The 27,398-nt window shown below is 34.1% G+C and overlaps 1 protein-coding gene across 2 annotated transcripts in view; it reads left to right on the top strand.

The window, feature by feature from the left end:
* ROCK1 (Rho associated coiled-coil containing protein kinase 1) overlaps positions 1–26,958 on the top strand; it is a 101,738-nt gene extending 74,780 nt beyond the window's left edge. The window contains exons 22-34 of one of the 2 annotated variants that reach the window (XM_081952977.1): positions 1,517–1,611; positions 2,356–2,521; positions 6,392–6,485; positions 8,417–8,505; positions 10,279–10,467; positions 10,885–11,050; positions 11,972–12,042; positions 12,570–12,658; positions 13,703–13,781; positions 13,910–14,171; positions 15,413–15,617; positions 21,553–21,609; positions 23,761–26,958. In XM_081952977.1, coding sequence (XP_081809103.1) covers positions 1,517–1,611; positions 2,356–2,521; positions 6,392–6,485; positions 8,417–8,505; positions 10,279–10,467; positions 10,885–11,050; positions 11,972–12,042; positions 12,570–12,658; positions 13,703–13,781; positions 13,910–14,171; positions 15,413–15,617; positions 21,553–21,609; positions 23,761–23,764 — 1,566 coding nt within the window. In that variant the 3' untranslated portion in view covers positions 23,765–26,958. The remainder of the gene's footprint in view (positions 1–1,516; positions 1,612–2,355; positions 2,522–6,391; positions 6,486–8,416; positions 8,506–10,278; positions 10,468–10,884; positions 11,051–11,971; positions 12,043–12,569; positions 12,659–13,702; positions 13,782–13,909; positions 14,172–15,412; positions 15,618–21,552; positions 21,610–23,760) is intronic. The other variant, XM_081952978.1, reaches the window with a different exon arrangement.
* The last annotated feature ends 440 nt before the right edge of the window (positions 26,959–27,398 follow it).

Below are 27,398 nucleotides of genomic sequence, written 5' to 3'. Positions count from 1 at the left end.
ATCTTGATGATGAGAGAGTGAATTTGTAAAACTAATAGCACTGGCAATTTATTCTTGAATGTTAATCTCAGTGTAAAAACTACCCAATTATAAAGTAATTATTCAGCTCTTTATAATAAAAATAGCCCAAACTGATTAACAATATATTTATATTAAATCATTGCAATATTTTAATGTGTTAACACTTCACTTAATTCACAATGGGAAGGACAGGAAGAAGGCCTAATTAGAAAAGACTTTCTATAGATCTTGTTCTTATTTTTTCCTTGACAGCATTGATTAAAACTTCATTAAAAGGTGATGTAAATATTCAATCTGGCTTTTCCAAATGGAGATATATTTTTTTTATATCTCTTATGTATGTAAAATTGTAACCGAGTTTTTGTTTCATCCCACATTTGTTTCCCAAATTTCAATTCATTAATCAAGCAGGTATAACTATTTTCAAGCTAGCACTCATGAATCTCAGATTGACTTACCATTATTTTATTTATCTAGATCATTTCTCCCCCCCCCCCCTCCGCCTTACAGATGGTTCTTGACTTATAATTACAATTAGGAAGGCAATTTCCATTGTAAGTTGTTGTGGTTGTAAGTCAAGTCCAGCCTATTACATGACAACTTTTACGTGATCATTACGTGAATCCAACTTCACAAACTGGCAAAAAATGTCATAAAACTTATTTATATGACAGCAGGATGCTGCAGTTGGATGTAAATGCGAGCCAGTTGCCTGAACACGATGCAGGGGTGGGGCCACAGTTGTAAGTGCAAATATAGGTTTAAGTTGCTTTTTCATAACTTTGAACTTCCTTAAGCTAATTGTGGTAAGTTGAGGGCTACCTCTATTTATCTGCTGTACAGGTAGTCCTTGATTTGCAATCACAATTGAGTCCCAAATTTTTGTTGCTAAGCAAGACAGTTATTAAATGATTTTTGCCCACTTTATGACGTTTTTTTGCCACAGTTGTTAAATGAATCTCTGCAGTTGTTAAAATAGTAACATAGTTGACAAATAAATCTGGCTTCCCTATTGATTTTGCTTGTCAGAAGGTCACAAAAGGTGATCACATGATCCAGGACACTATAACCATCATAAATACATGCCAGTTGCCAAGTGTCCATATTTTGATCATGTGATCATGGAGATGCTACAACATTAGTAAGTGTGAAAAAATAACCACTTTTTCAGTGATGTTGTAATTGAATGGTACTATACGAATGATTGTGAGTTGAGGACTACCTATACTAGGCAGCATGAGGTAGAATTGATTTGAGTAAAAATTACACTGTTATTTCTTTGTTGCTGGCTTCATTGTACATTGTAACTTTCATTTCTTTAAAAAATGTTGCAAGCTTTTTGAGAGTGGTTGTAAAAACTTGATATAAATAATACACAAATATAGATTGAATAAAATGTAGCACTTATCCTCATCCCAAGTTTGACTAATAAATGGGACTCTCTGGATTGTAACAATGTCTAAATGATGATGGTGCCTTTTAAAAAAAATTTCAGACACTTTATAAAACTCAAGTTAAAGAACTCAAAGAAGAAATTGAAGAAAAAAATAAAGAAACACAGAAAAAAATACAGGAGCTGCTAAATGAAAAGTAAGTCACTTTTATGGGCAGAGTCCTTCAAAAATTGAGATCGTCATTGATATTTTTGATGCAATAAGTATGTATATATGTATGTATGTATTTTTTACATTTTTGAACTGCTCATCTCCCAGAAAGAGAAAAATCTTTTTTTATCACTTGGAAACAAAGGGATTTAAATATGATAATTTTGTGGATTGCTGCCTATATTTTAAGAAAATAGTTGTATTTTAAAATGTGCCTAAAAAGCAGCTTTGTTGGCTATTGAAATGTATGTACAATATTCAGTGAAACAAAAGTATAAATATGAGCTGTTTGTTTATTATTGTAAGATATAAACATAAAAGCTATAGTCCCAGCAGAAAAGGAAAATTCAGGTATTTCAGTATGCAAGGATTTTTTTTATCTTAAACATTTTTTTCAGTAGCAATAATGATCTCCTCGGGAATCTGATAGGGATTACAATTTATTCTTGTAATTGCCCTGTATTGAAACATAGTAGTGTGTATAATGCACAAGTCACTGGCCCTGAGTTAAACAATGCTGGGCTCACACCTTATCAATCTGAGTCAAACAATCTCATTATGGCTTATAGCATAACTATCATGATGGATAGTTCACAAATATGTCTAAAACAAATCTGATGCCCTGATAGAACTTGCATCCTAAGTTGAGCAACTACATTGCATTATTTCTAAAAGAGCAGTGTAGTATTTTACACAATTAGTATTTTTTAAAAATAATTTTCTGTTGCAGAGAAGCTGTTGTTACACAGTTAGATCTGGCTGAAACAAAAGCTGAATCTGAACAATTAGCCCGAGCTCTCCTTGAAGAACAGTATTTTGAACTAACACAAGAGAGTAAGAAAGCAGCATCACGAAGTAGACTAGAGATTGCTGATAAGGACAACATTGTCAGTCGGGTAAGGTATATTTATATTTTTGTATCATGAAGTCAATTTATTATATTGTGAGAAAGAAATCTATTGTATCTTTAGTAATCTGACTACATCTGAAAGGTGACTATGAGGCATGCTTGTTTTTCTTACAAACCTTTAATAGTGTGATGGTTGCATACACATACCGTATTTTTCGCCCTATAAGACACACTTTTTTACTCCAAAAAAGAGGGTGAAAATCTGGGTGCGTCTTATAGGCCGAATGTAGCCACCTGGGCAGTGGTGGGTTTCTGCTGGTTGTTCAATGAACCCGGAAGCCCCGCCCCTGTCACTCACTCGCAAGTCCATGGCGTTTTTTTGCAGCTATCAGAGAGAAGAAGGCAGCGCGGCGCTGCCTGCTTAAAAAGAAGGATGAGGCTTCTTTTTAAGCAGGCGATCTTTAAGCAGGTGATCTTCGGCTGCAAAAGCCGCGCTGCCTTCTTCTCTCTCATAGCTGCCTGCTTAAAAAGAAGGACGAGGCTTCTTTTTAAGCAGGCGATCTTTAAGCAGGCGATCTTTAAGCAGGTGATCTTCGGCTGCACAAGCCACGCTGCCTTCTTCTCTCTGATAGCTGCCTGCTTAAAAAGAAGGACGGAGAGAGGGACAGACAGACAGAGACACAGAGAGACACACACACACACACACACACAGAGTGAGTGATTGAGTGAGTGACAGACAGACAGACACACACACACACACACATGTACACACAGAGTGACAGACAGAGAGGAAGGGAGGAGAGAGAAACACACAGAGAGAGGGGGAGGGAGGGAGGGAGAGTGAGAGACAGACAGACACACACATACAGAGTGACAGATGGAGGAGAGAGAGACAGAGATACAGAGACAGACAGACAGACACACAGAAAGAATGACAGAGAGAGACAGAGAGGGGGGAGGGTGAGAGAGACAAAGAGCTACACACACAGAGAGAGACAGACAGACAGACACACAGAGAAACAGAAAGAGGGAGAAAGAGAAAGAAAGGCAGAAAAAATGAAAAAAGAAAAGAAAAAAAAGAAAGTGCGAGAGAGAGATGAAAGAAACAAACAAAGAAAGAAAACTTATGACCACAATTGAGCCCAAAATTGAGTGGCAATTGAGCCCCAAAATCTTTTTTTTTCTAGATTTTCCTCCTTTAAAATTGGTAGTTAAAGAAGGATGAGGTTTCCTTTAATGAAATATGAAACATTTTTTTGTATTGGGAATTACAGGATTATAGTTTAGAAAAGATTTTGGAGATCTTCCAGCCAACTCCCTGCTCAGGGCAAGAATCCTCATACCACCTTATATACATCCACTGATTGTTTGAAAACTTCCAGTGATGAAGTCTTAGCTACAGAAAGCAGAGTATTCTACTGCTTAATAGTTCTTTTAAAGCCCAACATACTCAGTTCGTTTATCACATTTTTCGTAGAATGTTATCTTCAGGGTTCCATCTTTGTCCTGCCCCTCTATCCTCAGTATACTTCTTGTATTTTGGCAACCAGAACTGGACACAATACCCAGGTGCAGTCTGACCAATGCAACATAGAGTGGAACTCTCACTTCCCATGAACTGGACACTGTATCTCTGTTGATACTGCCTTAGATCCATTAGCACTTGAGATAGCTGTAGCACATTGCTTGTTCATGATTAATCAGTAGGCTGTCAGAGCATTTGGATCCTTCACACAATACTGGTGCTGAGATAGAAGGTATAGCCAATAATGCACCTATGCATCTTGTTTTCCCTGCTTGAAGTGCATAAGTTTACATTTCTCACAACTAAATTGTTCTTTGTTAAATAAGGGCCAGTGTACAAGTCTATCATTTTCTACCTCAATCCTATTTTCTCACCACCAAGCTTTCTGTAATCTGCAAAATTGATGAGTATCTGTTTGGTCCCCTTATCTGTGTCACTTATGAAAATGTTGAAGAGCACTCTGTTTTGCTCTACAAATCATGAATAATGGCTTAGCAGAATTTGTAAACTATTAGTGAGTTCATAGCTAAGTAAGAAATTGTCTCCCAAGCTGAGTATTACAATACATTGTACTATTTCCCAGGGTAATGTTTAACAAGTAGTTATGACTTGTGAGAAACTGTGTACACAGTTAGCTCTGGTTGAAACAAAATCTGACTTTAAACAGTTAGCTTGTGCTTTCCTTGAAGAATGTTGAATCTGAATAGTCTACTAGATCACTTCCTCATACTGACATACAACCATTTAAGAAGCGTTGTGAGAGTTGTGTTGGAGAACACACAAACCAGCATACAGAGACACTGCAGTTTAAAAAGGTTTTTACTTTCGTGGAAATAGATGTATCAGAGTACATCAAACAGTCCAAGTCATACACGGATAAGACAGTCAGTCATCAACGTCTTTCAGTTAAGGGATAATCCAAATAACACAGTCCATAATAATACAAACAGTCCGTACATAAACTTACAATACCCCTCGCTGATCACTATACGGCACTTCTAACAGCCAGCTTCCAAAACCCTCAGAGCAGATCAGCATCTAACAGTGATTCTGGCTCCATCTTATGGTCGACTGAGGAAACAGGAGCCAATCACATTTACAGCATGATTTAAAGAAACAGGTACAGCATTGTTATGTGATATATATTGCCAATCACAATTATATTCCTAACAAGACCATAACTGGGTATGGTTTTTCAGCTAGCTGCCAATCCATAGCTAGTGGCGTCATCCATCCCACATTGTTTTGTTTCATTAAGCAGCTGTAGTAAACGTGATCAAATCCTTAGTGAAGTATGAGTGTACTACATCTATAGCTTTCCTTTGATCTGTTAATCTATGCACTTTGTCAAAAGAAAAACATGTTTTCATGTCCTATTTTTAATAAACCCACAATGACTTTTCTAAGGGCTTGCAAACTGATCTTTTCTAGAATTTTCCCAGTTGCGATTTCAACATGATTGATCCAGGAGCTTGTGGGGTTTTCCTTTTTTTCTTTTTTAAGTTGATAGAAATTTATTGGTGCATTCATAATACATAAAGTTTAGAGGCGTCCTGACTACAAAATAAGAAATCATGGACAGCTTACAAATAAAAGAAAAAACAAAAACAAATGACCAAAAAGAGATCATGAGTGGTCTGAAAAAAAACACATCAGCCAAAAAAAAACCTCCCACCCAAAAGAGGTTCAACTATCATCTAATCGCAAAACCTGAGAGAATGGCCAGGCTTTTAATAGGTTCCTGAACAAGATCAGGGTAGGAGTCATCCAGATGTTATCAGCTTTTTTCCAATCTTTTGGCACATACCTTGTACTCTTAACAGTTCTCAAAGATTACAGTCAGTGGTACTGAGTAAAATCTGCCAGTTTTTGACAGATTAAATCCAAAGATTCAAATCATCTAAGCAGCTATTTGTTCTTTCACCTATTCTTCCCTATTTTGACTTAGATTTCTGTTTTGCTTCTCCAGTGAAGTTTCCAGCAACTTGGATTACTATTTTCAACAGGTGCAAATAGGAATTAAATAATTTAATTTCCCCCCTTTCCTTATCACTATATTGCCATTTTATCCTATTGGTAAACCAATTGTTTCTTTGATGTTCTTCTTGGACTTATATCACATCAGTTTGACCGTGCTAATGCATAATGTTGTCTTAAACTTAGTATTTGTATTAATATATTTTTGCTAATATCCACATGGGTAAAATATATGTTTAAACTAGATCAAATTTAAAAATAAGTTATGGAAAGATGAATTGCCATTAGCCATATAGTTGTGTCAATTCATTCTTCAATTCCATAATAGAAGCAGTATACTTTTACAAAATTTCTATTTCTTTTTTTCAACAATTAGTCAAATGCAGCTGATGTTATTGTTTTATTTTCCTTTAGCTTGAAGAAACAAATAATACATTAACCAAAGATGTGGCCTTTCTAACAAAGGAGAATTCTGACCTAAATGGAAATATTAAAAAACTTGAAGAAGGTATTTCATATTTTCAATTACATTGTTTGGAAGAAGGCCAATACCTTTTAATACTATCTTATACAGTAAGAGAAATGGTCTTTCAACATTGCAGCAGCAGAATATGGTTTGGTATTCTATAGATATTGCTTTATAGATATGGGAGGGGGGATTTGGCCAAAAGTTGAAAATATTATTGAACTAATTCAGAGATTTTAAGTGTGATTGTAGGTATACTCAAGAAGACAAGATTCAGTCTTTGTAAATTAGGAAAAATGTGAGATAACATGAGAACACAATGAACTGTTGGCGTACATATATGAGTGATTGTCAGAATGTATGAGAAAAGCTATAGGGGGTCTTGTTTAATTTTTTAGGTAAAAATAACATTTTAGGGAAGAAATTCATCAGCATTTTAAAATTTCTTTCAGAAAGTACCTAGTGATTCAGGCAATACTTCTTAATGGGATGGACTCTCATGTTATATAATCTGGGGGAGAAGTTAAAGTGGACGCCTCATTAACTTGCTGAATGGCTTGCATTAAACATTAGAATTATGCAAAATCATCTGGTGTTTATTTGAAATGGGTGTCATCTTCACATCCATCCATATGCTCAAATCAACATAGGAATATTCTTGAAACAGTTTCACTAACCATTTTTAAGATTTTGCACCTTCACACTTTGAGTGGTGAGTTTAGAGGGGTATTACAAATGGTTGAGATAGCCCTTTTAAAAACAAATCCTCATAATTTTTATTTTTCTTCTCTCATTATTTCCACTTTTCTTTGTTTTGTTGTATTAATTTCTCATGGTTTTGATTCCTTTATTTTAATAGAAAATGAAATAAAGCTTCTTATAAACAGAAACAGAATTTAAGAGTCAATAATATACAGGTAGTCCTTGACTTCTGACTGTAATTGGGACTGTAAATCAGTCATAAGTTGTTATAGATGTAAGTTGAGGCACCCTTAATCAGAAGTAATCTGCTGGCCTTTTAGTAGCAGTTGTTAAACAAACAACATTGTCGTTAAACGAGCCTATTCATTTGCAAGCACCATTATGAGTAGCAGTCACATGACTGCAGAATGCTGCATTGGGCTGTACAGTAACCATTCCATGGCCGCCATAAATTTGGTCAACTAGTTGTAAGCTGAGGACTATCTGTAATGACTTAGACCAGTGGTTCTCAACCTTCCCAATGCCGTGACCCTTTAATACAGTTCCTCATGTTGTGGTGACCCCCAACCATAAAATTGGTGTCTCGGTTCCTAAGACCATCAAAAATATGTGTTTTTCGATGGTCTTCGACAACCCCTGTGAACGGGTCATTCGACACCCAAGGGGATCCCGACCCACAGTTGAGAACCACCAACTTAGACAGTCATCCTATATTTATTTAATAATGGGAACAATAAATTTCTCTCAGATTTAAGTACTGTATGATCTGTTTTATTTTTCCATTGTTTGTCACATTGCATGCACATGCACTTTATACCTAATTTTTGAAAACCAAGAATGGCAGTAACTTAAACTTATCAGTTTGGACATTGTGTCAGTTGATATACAGATCTTAATTAGCAAAGAAAGTGATTCTAATTTTTTTTATGAATTGCAAGTAATAACTACATAGTCTAGACTTAACTGTAGTTCATTTGCTTTAAATATCATTTTTATGTTTTATGTATTGTACAAAACAAAACACATTACCATTACGGTTGCTAGGTTCACAAAAAACAGTGAGTCAAAAATTATATTAGGAATTCGCTTAATAAATCAACCAAGCCTGCCTATTCAAAAGCTAAGCACTTCCTATCCTGAATAATTCTGGACTGAATATGTGGGGCAGGACCCTGTTCTGTTTCTATTAAATTAAGATTTAACAAAAGAGAGAAAGTACTTGTAATACTGATGCAATAAAATCCCACATATTCTTAATTTTTTTCAACAAGAGTATATATTGAAAAAAGAAGAGGAATTCAACATAATTAAAACACAGTATGAAAAAAACTTGAGCAATGAAAGGACACTTAAAACACAGGTGAGTGTATTTCGGTAGGTTGATGGAGATGTGTTTTTTAAAGGACAGCTATTTTAGATTATACATTCATTTATTAATAAATTTATATGCAGACCATCATGCTATCCAAAGTGACTCTGGGTAACTTACAATAAATATAAAAACAAATTGCAAATATAAAAACTATTTAAAATTGCAAGAGTTAAACATAAGCTAACAAAAAAACCTTAGGGATTCATGCAGAGTGGGAGTGAGACATTCTCTTATCATTACTGACAACTATTGCCAACCTAGTGCACCTCTATTGGGACCCTAAGTAACCAGCCAGGTTTTAAGGCCCTTCCGGAAGGCCAAAAGAGTAGGGGCGAATGTCGCCTCCAGTCACAGAACGTAGGACCATAATAGAACAGGCTTTTCTGCTGGACTCTGCTAGCCTTGGCTGATGGAATATGCAACAGGCATCTTCTGCCAGAATGAGTGGGACAGGCTAATCCCATTGGAGCCAGACGGCTCCTCAGGTAACATGGACCCATGCCATCAACACCTTGAATTGGACCTGGAAGCAGACTGACAACCAGTGCATCTCATGTAACACTGTTATTACATTAGACCTCCAAAACAGTTCATGCTGCCAAATTCTGAATCAATTGTAGCTTCCAAATATTCTTCAAGAGTAGCTCCAAGCAGAATGGATTTCAGGAATCAAAACAAGAGATGACCAGGGCATAAGTGACTAAGCATACATCTGCTAAAATATAGTGCTTTAGTTCTTCATAAAGAATTTTGTTTTTCTGAATTTTAATTCATATAATAACAGAAAAAATATATATTGGTCAGCCTTAGGGAGCCTGTACCATATTTCTTTTAATTGTGATGTCAGAAAATGAGCTTTGCCTTGTAATGTATATACAGCCTTCTCATAAGCATTTGCCATTATTCTCATTAATAATTAAAATACCTGTATAGAAATTGTGACAGTAATTAGATCAGTAATGAGTTGTCTTTCATACAGATATATTGTTTTCTGAGTAGTAATACATATGGTTTCTTTACATCAAATAAAACTGCGAAACACTGTTGATAGTCAATGGTATCCTAGATAGTTCAATGGTCTGATGTAATAAAGGCAGATTACTACATTTATGAATATTTAGATGACAAACATTTAGAGACACTAATGCTTCCACAAGAGCCAATTTGTTGTTGTAGTTAACACACCAGGCTAAAAATTGAAAGATCATTTATTCTAGTTATGTTTTAGGTAAAGAGCCAACTAAGTGATTTTGGTCCAATTATTTTCATCTCTAGGAAGAAGGCAATGGCAAACTACTTCTAAAAATGTTGCCAAGAAAACTTATGAGACTTGCCTAGTATTCTTCAGGAGTGAATACTGACTCAAAAGACACATGTACAAAAAGTGCTTCCTTAGGTAGCTAATGGTTATTCATATGAGTTAGAATAGAACTCACTTAGACCTATAAATGTATTGCAGATGGATGTGAAATCTATATTTGTTTAGTAACTAATTTTATGTTGTGAAATGTAACATTTGAAGTTGTTTTACTAAGTAAATGGTGAAATGGCTTCCAAGAAAAGATGTTAATTAACTGAAAATAAAGCTATTAATGATCTATTGTCTCTTTAATAGACTAAGCTGAGAATGTTCTTCATAAAATATTCAGATAGAAAAATAATATTCATTGATATTTATTATCTAGATAGAAATCTGTGCTTACTTTCCAAAGTTTGTTTTAATGTGTCTACTTTGATTTTCTCCTATTCAATATGCAATAGGCTGTCAACAAATTGGCTGAGATTATGAATCGAAAAGACTTTAAACTAGATAGGAAGAAAGTAAATATGCAAGATTTCAAGAAAAAAGAGAAGGAAAACCGAAAGTTGCAGTTGGAACTTAACCAGGAAAAGGAGAAATTTAATCAGATGGTAAAAAAATATCAAAAGGAGCTTAATGAAATGCAAGCGGTAAGACTTTTTAACATAATTATCAAATAGATTCACTGATCATATACTTTTTAAAGCCCAAGTTATATTTGAGATTTAAAAAATGTATAAAAACCAGTTTGTTCAAACATTGCGGTTAATTTGTATAATCTCTGTTGACTGGGCTTAGTAAACCAATATCTGATGATATTCAGATACTATGCAAACTTCTTTCAGTGGCCTAGAAGTTCATTTTCCCACCTATTTCCCAGCAGGGAGAAGAATAACCTTAAACAATGTGCTCTACAGTTCTCCATGAAAGTGATATAAGTGAAAAAATGTTTATTAATATTGACTTTACTATTAATTACTGGTAATTACTATTAATTACCAGTTGAATTCATATAAGTATTGGAAGAATGGTTTACCATTCTTACATTTTACTTCTGTTGAATACAGCAACTTGCGGAAGAGTCCACATACAGGAATGAACTTCAGATGCAGCTGGACAGTAAAGAGAGTGATATAGAACAATTGCGTAGTAAAATTTTAGACTTGCAGCTGGGCATGGACTCTACTAGTGTTGCCAGCCTTCAGGCTGATGAAACAGACGGAAGTGTTACAGGTAAGAGAGTAACTATTTGTAATTCTCCATTATGTTAGACCAAAAATACTATTCTGTTTAGATAAGATACAATACATAGATGTTTTTCTTTTTCTCTATTTATATTTTATACATTTGAATGGTAAACAAAAATAGATTTTATCATCACAAGGATATGTGAATTTTTATGTTTACATCACTATTTTGGACAAAAACATACACTAATAATTATTTTTCGTATGCAGCTTATCACCTTCATATCAGAGAGTCCTTAGTTCAAAATAAGTAACTTGAATTTGGATGTATTATATATTTTGATTTTTTTTAATGTGAGAATCGAGAATTTCATCAGCTAATACTTAATTTTAAATTAAGCTTCACATCATAAACTTGTTCTTTCATTTTATCATTCTCTGTCATTTAAAATTGAATAAATTGCTTTTTTCTTATTCTTTATATCTAGCTGATTCTCTCTACATTCCTTATTTATTTCTCTTCTGTTCTTAACTTCTGTGAGTAATGGGACAAATGGGGACTTGCTTGCTCTTTTGCACTTTCATTGTGGCTTTCAATTACTATATATTTATGCAAAATATTTAATTGCTCCCACTCTATTATGAAATTAGGAATATAGTTTTTGTAAAACACCTTTGTGCTGAAACAGTTGGCCATTGAGATCCTGTCAACTAAGTTAAAACATACCAATTGAAAGTGTTGGATGTAAGTTATAACCTCTTTGCAGGTTTTGCAATGGTGCCATGGTAAATGAATTTGTGACTAGGCATGAAAAAAGCTTCAATCCTTGTTCTTCTTTAGCTAAGCTTACTTGTTGCTATTTTATTAGTCTGTTTGATCATTGCTAATGGCTGCATGAAAGCAATTCTTTTCTTTGGAATTCTCTACAAATAAAATGTTAACCAGTATATATTGGTTTTTATACAGAATCAAGAATAGAGGGCTGGCTTTCAATACCAAACAAAGGGAATATTAAACGTTATGGGTGGAAGAAGCAGGTATGCATTGACTTGCCTTTCATAAGCCAAATCAAAGACTGATTTTGACTTGAATTAGAGTACAGATAAAGAAAAATGTGTGTTTACAATGGGAATTAATACATTCAAATTCAGATATGAAATGTTACAGTTGCAGTAAAGAAAACCAGGAGAAATTATTATATGAAATCTTGTCTACTGTTAAAATAATTTTATCTACAGTTTATATTTAAATATTTTTATAATTTATATTTATCATACTGTGCAGAACCTGAAATTATTTAACCCAGATATGAAAATATTTTGATACTAATGTATTTAAAGTGTTACCGAAAGTGTAATATGACTAAATCATTTTATATTATATTTGTATTTGTCTTTCATTATAATATACAGGTGGTTAGTTTACGTTTTTATGGATGCTCATATTACTAGACCTCACACCTTATGTTTGCCCAGAAAAATTGATTTGCTTTATATGACTTTTACCACGAGCAAGCATAACATAGGCACTGATAGTGTCTTTTCGTTTCCTTTTTCCCCACCAGTATGTTGTGGTCAGCAGCAGGAAGATTCTATTCTATAATGATGAACAGGATAAAGAACAATCTAATCCATCTATGGTATTGGATATAGAGTACGTTTACCTAATATCAATTTGAAATATAAGTGAAATAATTTTGGTTTTGACTGTAGGTGATTGTTGAAGTGTAATTAATTTTGGTTACCCTTCTTCCTAATAATTTTCCAAATATTTCCTCTAAACATTCTCTCTTAACCTTTTTTTGGATTCTATATTATATTTATTTCCACATAGTAACAATCTTGTAATTTATACTTTTTTGGTTTATTTTTGGTTTTGCAAACAAATTGAATCAGCGCTTAGGGACCATGTGGATAGATTTTGGTCAGGGTTTATATTGCCTAAGGAGAAATAGTGTTTTTAGAAGATGAAGAATATTCTTGTAGTATTTTCTGAACAATAAGAAAGATAAATAAGTATAAATACATGTAAGTATTTAAGGGTGTATGTGTGTGTGTATACACACTATGATAAATATTTAATGTTCATAAACTTGTAATTGTGAGGTGCAGAAATATAGAACTAATACAATGTAGAATTTATGATTAAAATTTAACTATGGTTGTTACAGAAATTATATTGACATTGTAGACATGTCATCAAATGGATTTTATCCAATATCCACTCTATCTGTTGCCAAAATCAGATTGATCATTATCATTGGAATTCTTTTGTTTTAAGTTGATTAAAAGAATTCAAAATTGTGTTCATTTTTTAATAGTCTAGATTTTGTAAAAATCTTCTAAAATTAAAAACTTCAGCTGTATATTTTACTTTAGTGCAATATGGTGGGCCACTGCAGTTATAATACGTATTATATGTATCTGTATGCATTGTTTGAGAGTATAGATTACATAAAGATGTTTACATTCATCACTATAAAAACTTCATTGGTGTTCTTTTTCTGGTATTTTAATAGTTATGCATTTTTTAAATTTATGAATACTATGTTGGCATGGGCATCACCTATTGTTGTAAGGAATATCACCTGTGAATATGGGATATTAACATAAAACAGTCAATGTTATATTGTTAAACTAGATGATAAATTTGCCTTGTACGGAGAATGATTATTAACACTATGTAATTTCATTTTAGTAAATTGTTCCACGTTAGACCAGTTACACAGGGTGATGTTTATAGAGCAGAAACTGAAGAAATACCCAAAATATTTCAGGTAAAGCGTTTGCGTATTTGTTTTTAAATATTAGTTAACTTATACAGTTTGTTCATTCAGTTAATGTGTATTTATATACCCAGGGACACAAATCTTTACATTTTTTTGTTTTATTTTGCTTTACTCAGATCTTATATGCAAATGAGGGAGAGTGTAGAAAAGACTTGGAAGTAGAATCAGTACAGCCAGCAGAGAAGACAAATTTTCTGCATCATAAAGGGCATGAATTTGTACCAACTTTATACCATTTTCCAGCCAATTGTGAGGCTTGTGCCAAGCCTCTATGGCATGTATTTAAGCCACCCCCTGCAGTTGAATGTCGGCGATGCCATGTTAAATGCCACAAAGATCACTTGGATAAAAAAGAAGAATTAATAGCACCATGTAAAGGTATGGCATGATGTGATTGTTTTTAACTATTGTCCAATTTGTTTCTAACAGTTTCAATGTAGTGTATGCATACATGAAGTTCTTTCAGAAATTGTTGACCTAAATCCTGATTAATTTGGCTGGAATCCAGTGTATGTGTTTGTGTGTATGTATGTATGTATGTATATATGTATGTATGTTTATATGTATGTATGTTTATATAAATCTAATTGAGTTCAGATGGATTTATGTTTTTGAGCAAGCATTTGGTACAGTGTGCTGTTTGTTTGGATCCAACCCTTTTCTGTTTACCTTCAACACTCCAGTGTACTATTCTGATTTTTAGTTAGGTAGTTCATTAGGATGGCAGAGTAAACTAAATAGTCTATGTTTCAAATGAAACAAAATATAAATGTAAAACTACAGCTACACAGTTGAAAAAACTTGTTTTGGTCCATCATCAAAATATTTTTTGAAAATAGATTCTGTTGCAGGTTTTTTGCAAGGATAGTCTGTTCATTATTGTCTCAATCACAATCAAATCCATCATAATTAGAGAATCAAGACCTTCTAAAAACACATTTTAGCTAGTGGACAGTAATACATATCCATATGTCTGCTTCACTTTAATGAGAGGAACTTCTGTGTTTTTTATCCCATTAGATAACTATCTGCCCAATATTCCTTAGGAATTAAACTGGTCTGTTTCCAAAGGGACAGAGGAGTCATATGGTTCCAATGACCCTCTAACAAAAGTTTCACATAAACTTTAACCAAATATAACTTTAGCATTTTGAGAAAATGCTGTGCCCATCTGGAATAGTGAAATGATTGTATTGCTGTTGCTGATCTTTGCATTTGATGACTTGGAAAAACTACACCCAAATATTTAAAGATTATAACTTGCTCTATTGTCTGATCATTTAACTATCAGGATGAACTCTAAGATGCTGTGCAAAAATTGAGATCTTGATTTTACTATAAGTGATCTCATATGCTTTCTTATAACAATACCTAGTAGGTAAGCTTCTTAGATGAATCTTAGGTTTTTATGACTCAGCACCAGACTGTTAATGAAAGTCAGTAAGCTCTTTTATTTTTTATATTCTATGTATTTTAAATGCTATTTTTGTGCATCACTACAGGCTCTCATTGGAAGGAAAATCAGATAGTGATGATAATTAATTTAACTTGCAAGAAAAGTGGGCTATATATTCTTTTTTCTCAAAACAGTTTGGCTCTGTTCGTTTTGTTCCCAACAGTAAGTTACGACGTAACTTCAGCAAGAGACATGTTGCTCTTGGCATCCTGTCAGGAAGATCAGAAGAAATGGGTTTCTCATTTAATAAAGAAGCTCCCCAAAACACCACCATCTAGTTTTGTTCGTGCTTCACCGAGGACTCTTTCCACGAGATCTACAGCGAATCAGTCATTCAGAAAAGTTAAAAATACTTCTGCAAAAGCTAGGTGAGATATGAACAGACACGCATTTTAATCTTTTTCCTAACAAAACCAATTATAAATAGATTTTAATACAAAAATATCTATCAGTATTATCAATATATTTGAACATTGTCACATTGATATAAAGTCATGGTCAGTAACAGGAAATATTATAAAACTAATTACATGAAATGTTTCTTCTGTAAATGTTTTGCTAAAGATAAATTAAAAGCCTATATGGGTATACACAGTCTTTTGGGTTTTCATGTGAAACCAGACGTCATGATTTGTAAATTATAGCTTATAGCTTGGGGGTGCAATTCTCAGTTATTTAAGAATTCATATTAAAATAAATAATGCCTGTACAAGCAATGTACAGTATACAAACCCAATCTTATTATAGTATGCTTTCAATCATACATGTAATACAGGTAGTTTTCGACTTACAACCACAATTGAGTCCAAACTTTCTGTTGCTAAGCGTTGCTAAGTGAATTTTGTCCCATTTTACAACCTTTCTTGGCACAATTATTAGGTGACTCACTGCAGTTATTAAGTTAGTGACAATCATTAGGTGAATCTGGCTTCCCATTGACTTTGCTTGTCAGAAGATCGCAAAAGGAGATCACAGGACTCGGGAAGACTGCAACTGTCACAAATACAGGTGAAACTCGAAAAATTAGAATATCGTGCAAAAGTTCATTTATTTCAGTTATGCAACTTAAAAGGTGAAACAAATATATGAGATAGACTCATTACATGCAAAGGAAGATAGTTCAAGCCTGATTTGTCATAATTGTGATGATTATGGCTTACAGCTCATGAAAACTCCAAATCCACAATCTCAGAAAATTAGAATATTGTGAAAAGGTGCAATATTCTAGACTCAAAAGTGTCCCACTCTAATCAGCTAATTAAGTCGTAACACCTGCAAAGGGTTCCTGAGCCTTTAAATGGTCTCTCAGTCTGGTTCAGTAGGAATCACAATCATGGGAAAGACTGCTGACCTGACAGTTGTGCAGAAAACCATCATTGACACCCTCCATAAGGAGGGAAAGCCTCAAAAGGTAATTGCAAAAGAAGTTGGATGTTCCCAAAGGGCTGTATCAAAGCACATTAATAGAAAGTTATGTGGAAGGGAAAAGTGTGGAAGGAAAAGGTGCACAAGCAGCAGGGATGACTGCAGCCTGGAGAGGATTGTCAGGAAAAGGCCATTCAAAAGTGTTGAGAACTTTCACAAGGAGTGGACTGAGGCTGGAGTCAGTGTATCAAGAGCCACCATACACAGACGGATCCTGGACATAGGCTTCAAACGTCGTATTCCTCTTGTCAAACTGCTCCTGAACAACAAACAATGTCAGAAGCGTCTTGCCTGGGTTAAAGAAAAACAGGCCAGGTCTGTTGCTCAGTGGTCCAAAGTCCTCTTTTCTGATGAGAGCAACTTTTGCGTCTCATTTGGAAACCAAGGACCCAGAGTATGGAGGAAGAATGGAGAGGCACACACTGCAAGATGCTTGAAGTCCAGTGTGAAGTTTCCACAGTCTGAGTTTATTTGGGGAGCCATGTCATCTGCTGGTGTTGGTCCACTGTGCTTCATTAAGTCCAGGGTCAATGCAGCTGTCTATCAGGAGATTTTGAAGCACTTCATGCTTCCTTCTGCAGATGAGCTTTATGGGGATGCTGACTTCATTTTCCAGCAGGACTTGGCACCTGCCCACACTGCCAAAAGCACCAAAACCTGGTTCAATGACCGTGGGATTACTGTGCTTGATTGGCCAGCAAACCTGCCTGACCTGAAACCCATAGAGAATCTATGGGGCATTGCCAAAAGGAAGATGAGAGACATGAGACCGAACAATGCAGAAGAACTGAAGGCCGCTATTGAAGCATCCTGGTCTTCCATAACACCTCAGCAGTGCCACAGGCTGATAGCTTCCATGCCACGCTGCATTGAGGCAGTAATTGCTGCAAAAGGGGCCCAAACCAAGTACTGAGTACATATGCATGCTTATACTTTCCAGGGGTCAGAAATTGTTCTATGTACAATCCTTGTTTTATTGATTGCATGTAATATTCTAATTTTCTGAGATTGTTGATATGAGGTTTTCATGAGCTGTAAGCCATAATCATCACAATTATGACAAATCACAGCTTGAACTATCTTGCTTTGCATGTAATGAGTCTATCTCATATATTAGTTTCACCTTTTAAGTTACATTACTGAAATAAATGAACTTTTGCACGATATTCTATTTTTTTGAGTTTTACCTGTATGAACCAGTTGCCAAGCAGCCAAATTTTGATCACATGACCAAGGAGATGTTGCAACAATTGTAAGTGTGAAAAATGGTCATAAGTCACTTTTTTCCAGTGCTGTTGTAATTTTGAATAGTCACTAAATGAAGTGTTATAAGTTGCGGATTACCTCTATAAGGTTTAAATTATTATTTATATTTATACAGTAAATAATGGTTGCTGTTACATTGATACATGAATTATGTGAACTGAAATAAGCTTATTCGTTTATTTATTCACTCATTCATTCATTCATTCATTCATTCACTCACTCATCCATCTTGTGTGGCCAAGTCTCTTATACAGAACAACCTGGATGTACCTGGTTAACATCAAATTGAAACAACTTTATAAAAATCTCAAAAAACATGCTACAAAAGGCACATATCCTAAGTCCCATCACGGATGTTTTTTGATAGAAGTAACCTGGAACATACTCATTCTATCATATCTTGTGGAATGGGCAGCAATAATTGGAAATAGACAGTTTCACAAGTAGTCTGCCATGTGTCGTTAAGGACTTTATAGGTGATAATCAGATTGAATTGCATTCAGAAACCCCTGCAGCTTGTGAACCACTGGTATTATTTGGTTGTCTCACTTGTAACTGCTTGAATGACTACATTCTGGACTATTTGTAGCTTCTGAGTGGTCTTTGAAGAAAACCACATGTAGGGCATGTTGCAGTAGTTCAAACAGGAGATGTCAAGGCATAATTAATCATGAGCAGGACTTTCTGATCCAGGAATAAACATAGTTTCTGCACAAGATACATGAAGACCCTCTTGAGTATTAGTGCCACCTGCTGTACTTGAGGATGCAACCCCTTCCAGAACTAATTCCCAGTTCTAGGGGATATTAAAACTCACAGAAACTCAGTCTCTTGATGGATAAACTAAACCCTGTTGTCTCACAGCCTGAGAGAAAACCATACGCTGACAGAAAATCTTGATTGTGTTATTTAATTGGCCAGAAGTAGAGACATATAGCAGATTATCATCAGCACATTGATGAGACTTAACCTCATTCTTATGGATGACTTTACCAAATAGATGTCAAATGGGTGTGGGAGTGAATAGACCTCTGAGGACATATGGAAAGCAGGGGCTTAAGCCTGGATTTCTCCTTACCTGCAACCAACAAGAATTGGCCTTGGAGGAAGGAAAACTACCACAGTATCATAACTCTCATTCCAAACCCTCTAAACCTATCCAGAACGATAACATAGTATATGGCAAAGATTGTTGTTCAATAAAGATCATGATGTACCATTCCCATCCCAAACCTACCATAAATCATCAGTAAGTGTCATCAGTACTATATTGGTATGATACCCAGGTCCAAAACCCAACTGAGAAGTCTCCAGATAATCTTTTTTGTGCAGGACCTCTGAAGCTGCAGCCAACCTTCTCAACAACCACCTTTAGAAAGGATAGGTTGGAGACAAAATAAATTTCCTTTAGTACCATTGGATCCAGCAATTGCTTCTAGAGAAGGAGGTGGTCCGAATGCGGGTTGGATTATCTTGTCATCCAAATATTTTATCACCACATGCATCCAACCACATTTCCAAGGAGGCCTTGGTTAGTCAGGAAGGCCATGAATATATAGCCCCAAGAACTCTGTCCACTTTCTTAAGAATAATGGTCTCACTCTCTTATATATATAAGGGAGACTGACTCATATAACTAAGATAGACTGTGCCACATAGGATCTGCCTAGTTGGAGTTTAGTTCAGAGTAAATTTTATGAACCATATACTTTGAATAAATCTCAGAAGTTCTTTTTGAAGTTTTCCTGCCCCCCTCTCATCTCAGGAGGCCCTGGGTCACCTAGTCCGCTAACTGCAGTCAGGATAAGAGTGTAAGAATCATTTTTGTTACTGTTCTTAATAGCACAAGGTAATCCTTAATAAAGGTTTTTACCTGCTTTTGATTACATTTGTTCTTCATCTTCCTCAAGTGGGACTCTAGGCATCTTTTTTGTCATTTCAGACTTCCTGTGAAATCCAAGGGGCTCTCCAAATCCCCAAACAGGGAGAGTAACTTTCTTATTCCACTGTCATCCTCTAATTCCAGGCAGTGACTAAAGCTTCAGTCAAACTGTGCATCCCTCTAAAATGCAGATGCCTAGGACAATACAATCTCATAGGTTATTCCTCTTCTGGTGGGGAGCAGTTGTGGAGAGTTCCAAGGCAATCAGACCACTCTGACTACCAAGAGACTGATGTTAGCATTCTCCACCTTCAGTTCGCTTCATTTCTGTGTTGGACCTGCTTAAAGTCCATGGCTACCATGAATTCCCAAAATACCTCTGAGTTCACACCAAGAGTACCATAAGTCTAGGGACCTGCTCTGCCAATTTACCAGCTTAAATATCAAAGTTGCTCTGCTACTAATTATTCTTCCCATAATCTTTACAGTTCCTTTGAAGTATGATCTCCACTTTTATAATAACAAAAGATACCATCTTTTAAAAGTCTTTTATTTATGACTCTTTTATTCCATCTCTTTCGTCATTCCTTTTGCTTCATTTGCATACTGTGCAGTTTTTATTCAATCATGACTTTTATAATATTGATTCTGAAATCACAGAAGTCATGCAGTTATATTGATTTCATTGTGAAGGTTGTGTTAAGGATTAAGTTTCTCAACTTCCTTCTTATAGCGCAAATGCTTTTATTTTCTTTAGTATTATTTAGTTGTAAGATTAGTGCATACAGTATTCAATTAAACATTCTTTAACTGTAATTTCTGTAACATCCTTGAGATTTAATACTGTAGATTTTGCTGTTTATTATTTTTTGTCAGGGAGCAGGACTATTCATAGATGCTTACACTGATATTTTAAAAGAGTGTTCTCTTTAGATATAAAACAACTGAAATAACTAATACTAAGCCAAATATTTTCTACCTTACTAAAAGCATTGTTGCTACTTTTAATTCTGATTTTTTAAAATAGAATTTGCAAAATTTAGCATTTCCCACCTGTTACTAGGCATAGGGATAGAAAAGAACAGAACTTATTTGGCCAAGTATGATTAGACAAACAAGGAATTTGTCTCGGTACATAAGCTCAGTGTACATGCAAAACAACAGAGTAATAATAATCCTAATAATGATACCAATAAAAGAAGGTAGTAGAAAAGATGAGGATAATCGTAGGATCCAATCTGGGTTGGTCACCAACTCTAGAGATTTAGCCTTCTGAGCTTTTGAATTCATGCTGGAGCCCATCCGCAGGTAACTTCTCTCTATATCTATAAAATCGTCTATACTTTTCTAAAAAAAATACTAACCAAATCTAACAAGATTCTTTGGGAACAGTTCATGTACATTCTTAGCTCTTTCATCTGTGAATTTCATTATTCCTAGGCATTTTAAAATCTTGATCTTTTAAAATATCTTGTTTTTGCATTATTTACAAAACCTAAAACTCCAGTTTAAAAGAGAGATTTTTTCTTCACTTTGCCAAAACTGTTCATTTGTTGCTGTTTGTCTTCCTGCTTTTGCTTCCTACACCTCATGCATTCATATTTTGGATTGATCTCCCATTTTACTCTGTTTCAACATTCTGATCACTTCTCCTTTTTTCACAAACCATACAGTTAGCATTCAGGGCACATGGCAATTATCATGAAATGTTAATTTCTAAATTTCAATAGGTCAAAGGAATATGGATCTGTGGGGGACATTACCCATTCAGAGAATTCAAGTTACTGGTGAGTAGCTCTTGCTTTTAAACCCACTGGTACTTGTGTCAAGTAACAAAAGTAAGAAAGCAAAATTACTTTCATCAAATAACAAAAAAGGAACTTCCTCAAAGTAAAAAAAACCATCTCACCCTAGTATTTCTTAGACTCTTGGCGTTTTTTTGAAAGAAATCTATTACCTTTGCTTTCCTTGGTCCTTTTATATCACTTGCTCAAAATCTTTGTTATGTTATATTGTTCTTTTTTATACTGTTTGTAACAGAACAGTATGTGTATCTTCAAAACAATCTTAATTCTACTATGTAGAACATGGCATGGTGATGGAATCCTATCTTATGAAAAGTACATTTCTCTTAGTACTTTTTACTGCTTCTCTATCTTATGGGTAAACATATCCACAACCTTAACTAACGTTACAAAAAGTTCATTCTAATTCTGATCAACATACTAAGGGCTTTGCTTACAATCAAATACGTTTCATGGGTAAGATAGAGTTTGAAAAAATATTCCAAGTCGATCAAAGTAATTTTGATTATGCCAATTTTTTGTAGATAGAAAAGAAAAAGTCAGTATTATTATATCATTTGTAATTTGAATGTTGGACTTGTTTCTTTTTCCTCAAGAAAGTTGAAGCATTTTACCTGAACTTTCAGGTATTTTTCCACTCAGATATTGCTTTTTTTTTAAAATTGTTTAAATATTCCAGTTAATAGAGACTAGGATACAAATTCATTGAGGCAGGCCTTCCAGTTTTATTCAAAGTTCGTACAATGTTCTTGCACTTAAAATCTAATAAATCTGTGTCTGAAAACTGAAGTATACATCCAGCCATAAATATTTTAAATATTGCATTAGAGATGGATTTATTCATTTTTCTTAAGAAAATAATTTTAATCTTTCTTGCCCCTTTCTCTTCCCAATTTTGCCAAGAATAATGTTAACCTTCCTTTGTTATTCTAAATTGTTTATCAATCCTGATATTATAACAGAAGTACAAACTCAGGTATAAAATAATCGTATTTAAACATTAAAAAGTAAATAGCTTTCCATGGTATACAGGAGTCAAGATTATACAAGATAATTTTGGTAGGTTCTGGTAATTTTAATATGGAAAATTGAAAGAAGGGACACCTGCCCACAATAATGAAAATACTTTAACATCTATTTGAGAAATAGACAGATCTTGCTTTGGCACAAATAATTCAGTGGGGCAATTACTAATATTTAAATTTCTGTACTGAAAAGTGCCACCCAGTTGGAAGAATATAACCACAATGAAATGTTTTAGAAACAGAATTTAAAAGGGTGCTTTGTTATTTATACAAATAAGCAAAAATAATAAAAAATCTGGCACAACTGTTTGTTCCTCCTTTGAAAAGTTCCTGTGAACGGAAGTTTCAAAGGTTAATATTATTTATATCCCATATTTATTATTTTTTGTGAATAACTCAAGGCGGTACTCCCCTCCCCCCCAAAAAAATCCTATGAGGTCGGTTGGGGTGAGAATAACAGAGTTGGAAGGGACCTTGGAGGTTTTCTAGTTCAACCCCCTGCTCCAACAGAAAACACTATACCATTTCAGACAAATGATTGTCCAATCTCTTCTTAAAAATATCCAATGTTGAAGCACCCACAAACGTCTTGCAAGTTGTTCCACTGATTAATTGTTCTATCAGAAAATTTCTCCTTAGAGTTGGTTCCAAGGATTAGTTGTTTAGTTTGATTAGTTTTCATCCATTGGGATATTGACTTTGATGCAATGTCACCCAACTAGCTTTCATGCCTAAGGCAGACCTAGAACTCATAGGTTTCCTGATTTATAAGTTGACCAAATTGGCTTGATCTTAAATATTTGGTAATTTAATTTAGTTACTATGCTATGTCACTTCTTTATCAATACTTTTATCAGGTGGGAAGCTATTATTTATTAATAACTTTAAAAACAACAAGAACTGAGGGAATCACAAAATCATGCAAACTCTCTAACTCTCATAACTATTAAGGAAATGTATTAATATAAAGAGGCTTTGGTTTTCCCAACATGAATATTTTGCAAATATTGCTTTAGTTTAAAAGGTAAAAATATTTTTTTCTTAAATCTATAATGTAATATGAAATGATAGAAACATTTGTAATTCTGGTTTGTTTTGTTTATTCCAGTTAACAACATATGGAAGCTTCATGGATCTGACATGGTGCAGTCTGAAAATGGTGGATTTTTTTTCACCATATAGAAGTGTTCAGACCGGTTGTTCTTTCCGATACAACTTTCACAAGCTTCAGGGCTAAAACTGCTGTTACTCACTCCTCCTTGCTTTGGCATAAAAAGCTCGCTGAGGGTATCTTATTGCGGGTTTGCCTTAAGGTAGATTAGATTAATTACTATGTAATGCAAGTAAAAGCAAATAAAGCTTAGGATTAGTGCTGCCTTTAGAAATTCGTGAAAAATAAATAAATGCTTGTCAATCTTAATGGAATGTGGTAAGTTTTTCTCATATCAGTGAGAATGAAAGAACTATTTACCCTATGAGAGGGGTATTTATATTGGGATAAGCACACAGACTTGAATATAGAAAGAAGGTATCTCAAACTGAGAGAAACTGAAATTTTTATGGAAGACTCGAAGTTGTGCTAAAGCAGCAAAATTTGCTTGAAAACAAAGCCTTATGTAATCACTTGAACTTCAGTGCCTTTTCTGTATTGTTATTAATGCTAATCATTCGTGATAGCTCAAAGTATTACACAGTTTGCTTTACAAAATATTAATTTCACATATTGGTAAAGGAGGAGAAAATGAGTAATTAAGGTAATCTATGCATTATTGCCAAGCCATACAGAATTGTTTTTCAAGTGGCGTTAGAAGTACCGTAACTGTTAAAACAACCAAGTTTGGAAATGTACTTTGGTTCATAATTGTTCCATAATTTGTATAACATGTTTCATTTAACAATTTGAAGTGTGAATCACAGTAAGCATACACATATGTCTATGTATGCTCCGTTTAACATGTAAATTATTGTTAGAATATTTTTATTGGTTGTTGCTCTTTTAGTGCCTTATTCTGAGAATTCTTTTACTGCCATGTCAAATGAGTTTAGAAATTTCAAATACCTATTGCTCTGTGTCAGTAGTTTTATTGATTGAAGTATTGTAGGATCTAGTTCCATTTTCAGTTGTACAATCTTGAAAAAAAACTGTTGGTTACCACAAGATAATTTAATCATATTACAAATAGTAATAAATTTTTTTACCATGAAAACAATTTAAATCTCTGCAATGTTAAAATTCCAGGTAATACAGGAATTGAATACTTTTTAAATTCTTGTCTTGTAGCAGGAATATTATTATGGTATTAACCGTATGATTTATTTTATTTTTTAACCAAATACCTCTTTAGTAATTTATAATGGCTTTGCAGTTATGTATTAAATAAGAAGCACTGGAAAAATGATTCGTCTCAATGGCGATTTGCATGTTTCAAGTGGTGTTGAAAGCCTTAGCAATAGATATGTAATAAGCATATCTGTTAATACAGCAGTAATGACTTGTGCTCATTTAATACAAAATAAAACTAATTTATGAAATAATTATTTTGAAAATGACTGTGGTATTTTTCTCCAGAATACAGTTCCTAGGAAGTTTTATTATACTTTACAGGCCAACTGTTAGCATATTTAAATCTGATGCAACTTGATAGTTTTTTAAAAAATAAATTTTTATAATGTCATACTACATTTTAATACAGGGTAAATTAGTAGAAATTGCATAGGATATTAAAGAACTTGTTTTGATAATTAAATTGTTAAATCCATGTACCAGCACATAATGATTTCCATCAGAAGCCTTATACCAGGTACACAGCTCTTACAATATATTTCCATGAATTTTAATTTATGCATAAACCATAATTGTTAATAGAAATATGTTACATTGATTTCTGCACCCTGGAAATCAGTGATTTTGCTCTGTTACTATATACAAATAATATGGACTCTAGCAAAGCTTAGGTGAGTAATAGAATTGAGAGAAGATTGACAATGTTGAAAAGTTAAAAGAGGTTAGGAAGTTAAAGTATAGTTAAAGAAGGTCAGAGGAGTTTGATTTTGTCAAAGTGGTCTGAGAAAAGAGGACAGAGTGTTTGAGATAGGAAGGCAAAAGACTGGGATGACTGACATGTAGTATGAGAAGGCAAGTGGAAAGAAGGAACAGAGGAGGATTCATGCGCTTGAGATAGTATAAAGCCAAAGAGATGGGAATAACAGGCAAGAAATTTAAAGTTTTGTTAACCGATTCAGAGCTTAGAAAAGGGTCCATAGAGTGGTTAGACAGACTAATAAGTCTATAGTGAAAAAGAAAGTTACTTTGAGATGAAACTGAGAAGATAACCCAGGATATGGTTACTGATTTTTATTGTTTCCTGGTTAAAACCAGTGGAGTGCAAAGGTATGGAATTTGACATATTTTGAGCTTAAAATGTTCTACAATACTCAAAATTGAAAACAGCTGCAGAAAACGGTTTGCAGAAGAGTTCTGATCTCTAAATGGTTCCATTTTGAGTTGGAAACATTTTGCCAGAATAATGGCTGAATGCTTCTAATAAGGTTCAGAATAACCCATTTCAATCTTGAATTGTTTTATATTCTTCTAATTAAAACTTTAAAATTAAGGATTTTTAAAAAGAAAAATGACATACTGTTTCCATGAAGGCAAAATAGAATAAGTATTGTTTTTTAAAAAATAAAAAGGTATAAATATTACCTGTAAATGTGCAATTTTCAATGTTCTTACCACTATTAACAATTTCAGTAAATGGGATGAGTGATGTCTAACAGGAAGACAGAAATAATCTAAACCATACCCAAATAGTAGCTTAATAACACCAGAACTGACATAGAATTATATATTATAGGGAGAGGTATATTGATGCAGAATAACACTAGCCCATCTATGAAATGTTGCCATGCATTCTGGAGAATTATGCCTAAGCCCAAAATTTAGGTTACTCGATTTGTTTAATCTCCAGGGGCTATTTTATAATGTTGAAGAATTCATTCCTGTGATGTGTCATTGTAAACATCTAATCATGCCTGGTTGTGAATTTGGTGTCAGGCCCCTCCCTGCAGTGTCAGTAAAATATGTGTTTTAATGCAACAATTTCAACTATATAATGTATTAGATTCTGTGTTTTTATTACTGTTAAATTGTCATTTTGATGGTTTGTTCTTTGGTATTCCTCAACCCATATGTATATATTTACCACTTTATAAATCCATTTCATGAATCATTTGGAGTAGCTGTTGCCTGTAAAACATTATGCTGCAATAAAATAAACCAATGAATCTTTGAATTGCCAAAAAAGTTGTTTTAGTGCTCCATGGCTTTTTCAGAAGTGTGCTTTCAATAATTAGTAGGGGGGAAACTATCCAATATCACACATTTTATCTTGTTAAAAAAACATAGTGGGCACAATGGATTGGGGTGGTGGGGTGGTTGGGAGAAAGGGAATCCAAGTGACCAGCTGGGAGATAGTTGAAGCAAAGCTGTTTAACAACATTCTTTTTTAAAAACAAAAGACAAGCAAAATTGCATTCAACAACCTTTAAAAGGATTTGCTTCTGCAATAAGCACCAACATTGTAACATATTTATGTATTTATTTTCCTGTATATTTTAGCATATTTATTATTTTCTCTCTATATAAAAGCACTGGTCCTTTACTTCAATACCAGACACTGGAAATTAGTCATCAACTCCTAATTATGAATAATAGGATTAGGCTATTATTTACATTGATAAGAG

Source organism: Natrix helvetica (assembly GCF_964273705.1).
Source record: "Natrix helvetica genome assembly, chromosome: 4".
Taxonomy (NCBI): Eukaryota; Metazoa; Chordata; class Lepidosauria; order Squamata; family Natricidae; genus Natrix; species Natrix helvetica.
The sequence above is the reverse complement of the archived record's forward strand: the minus strand, read 5'-3'. Positions and strand labels throughout refer to the sequence as shown.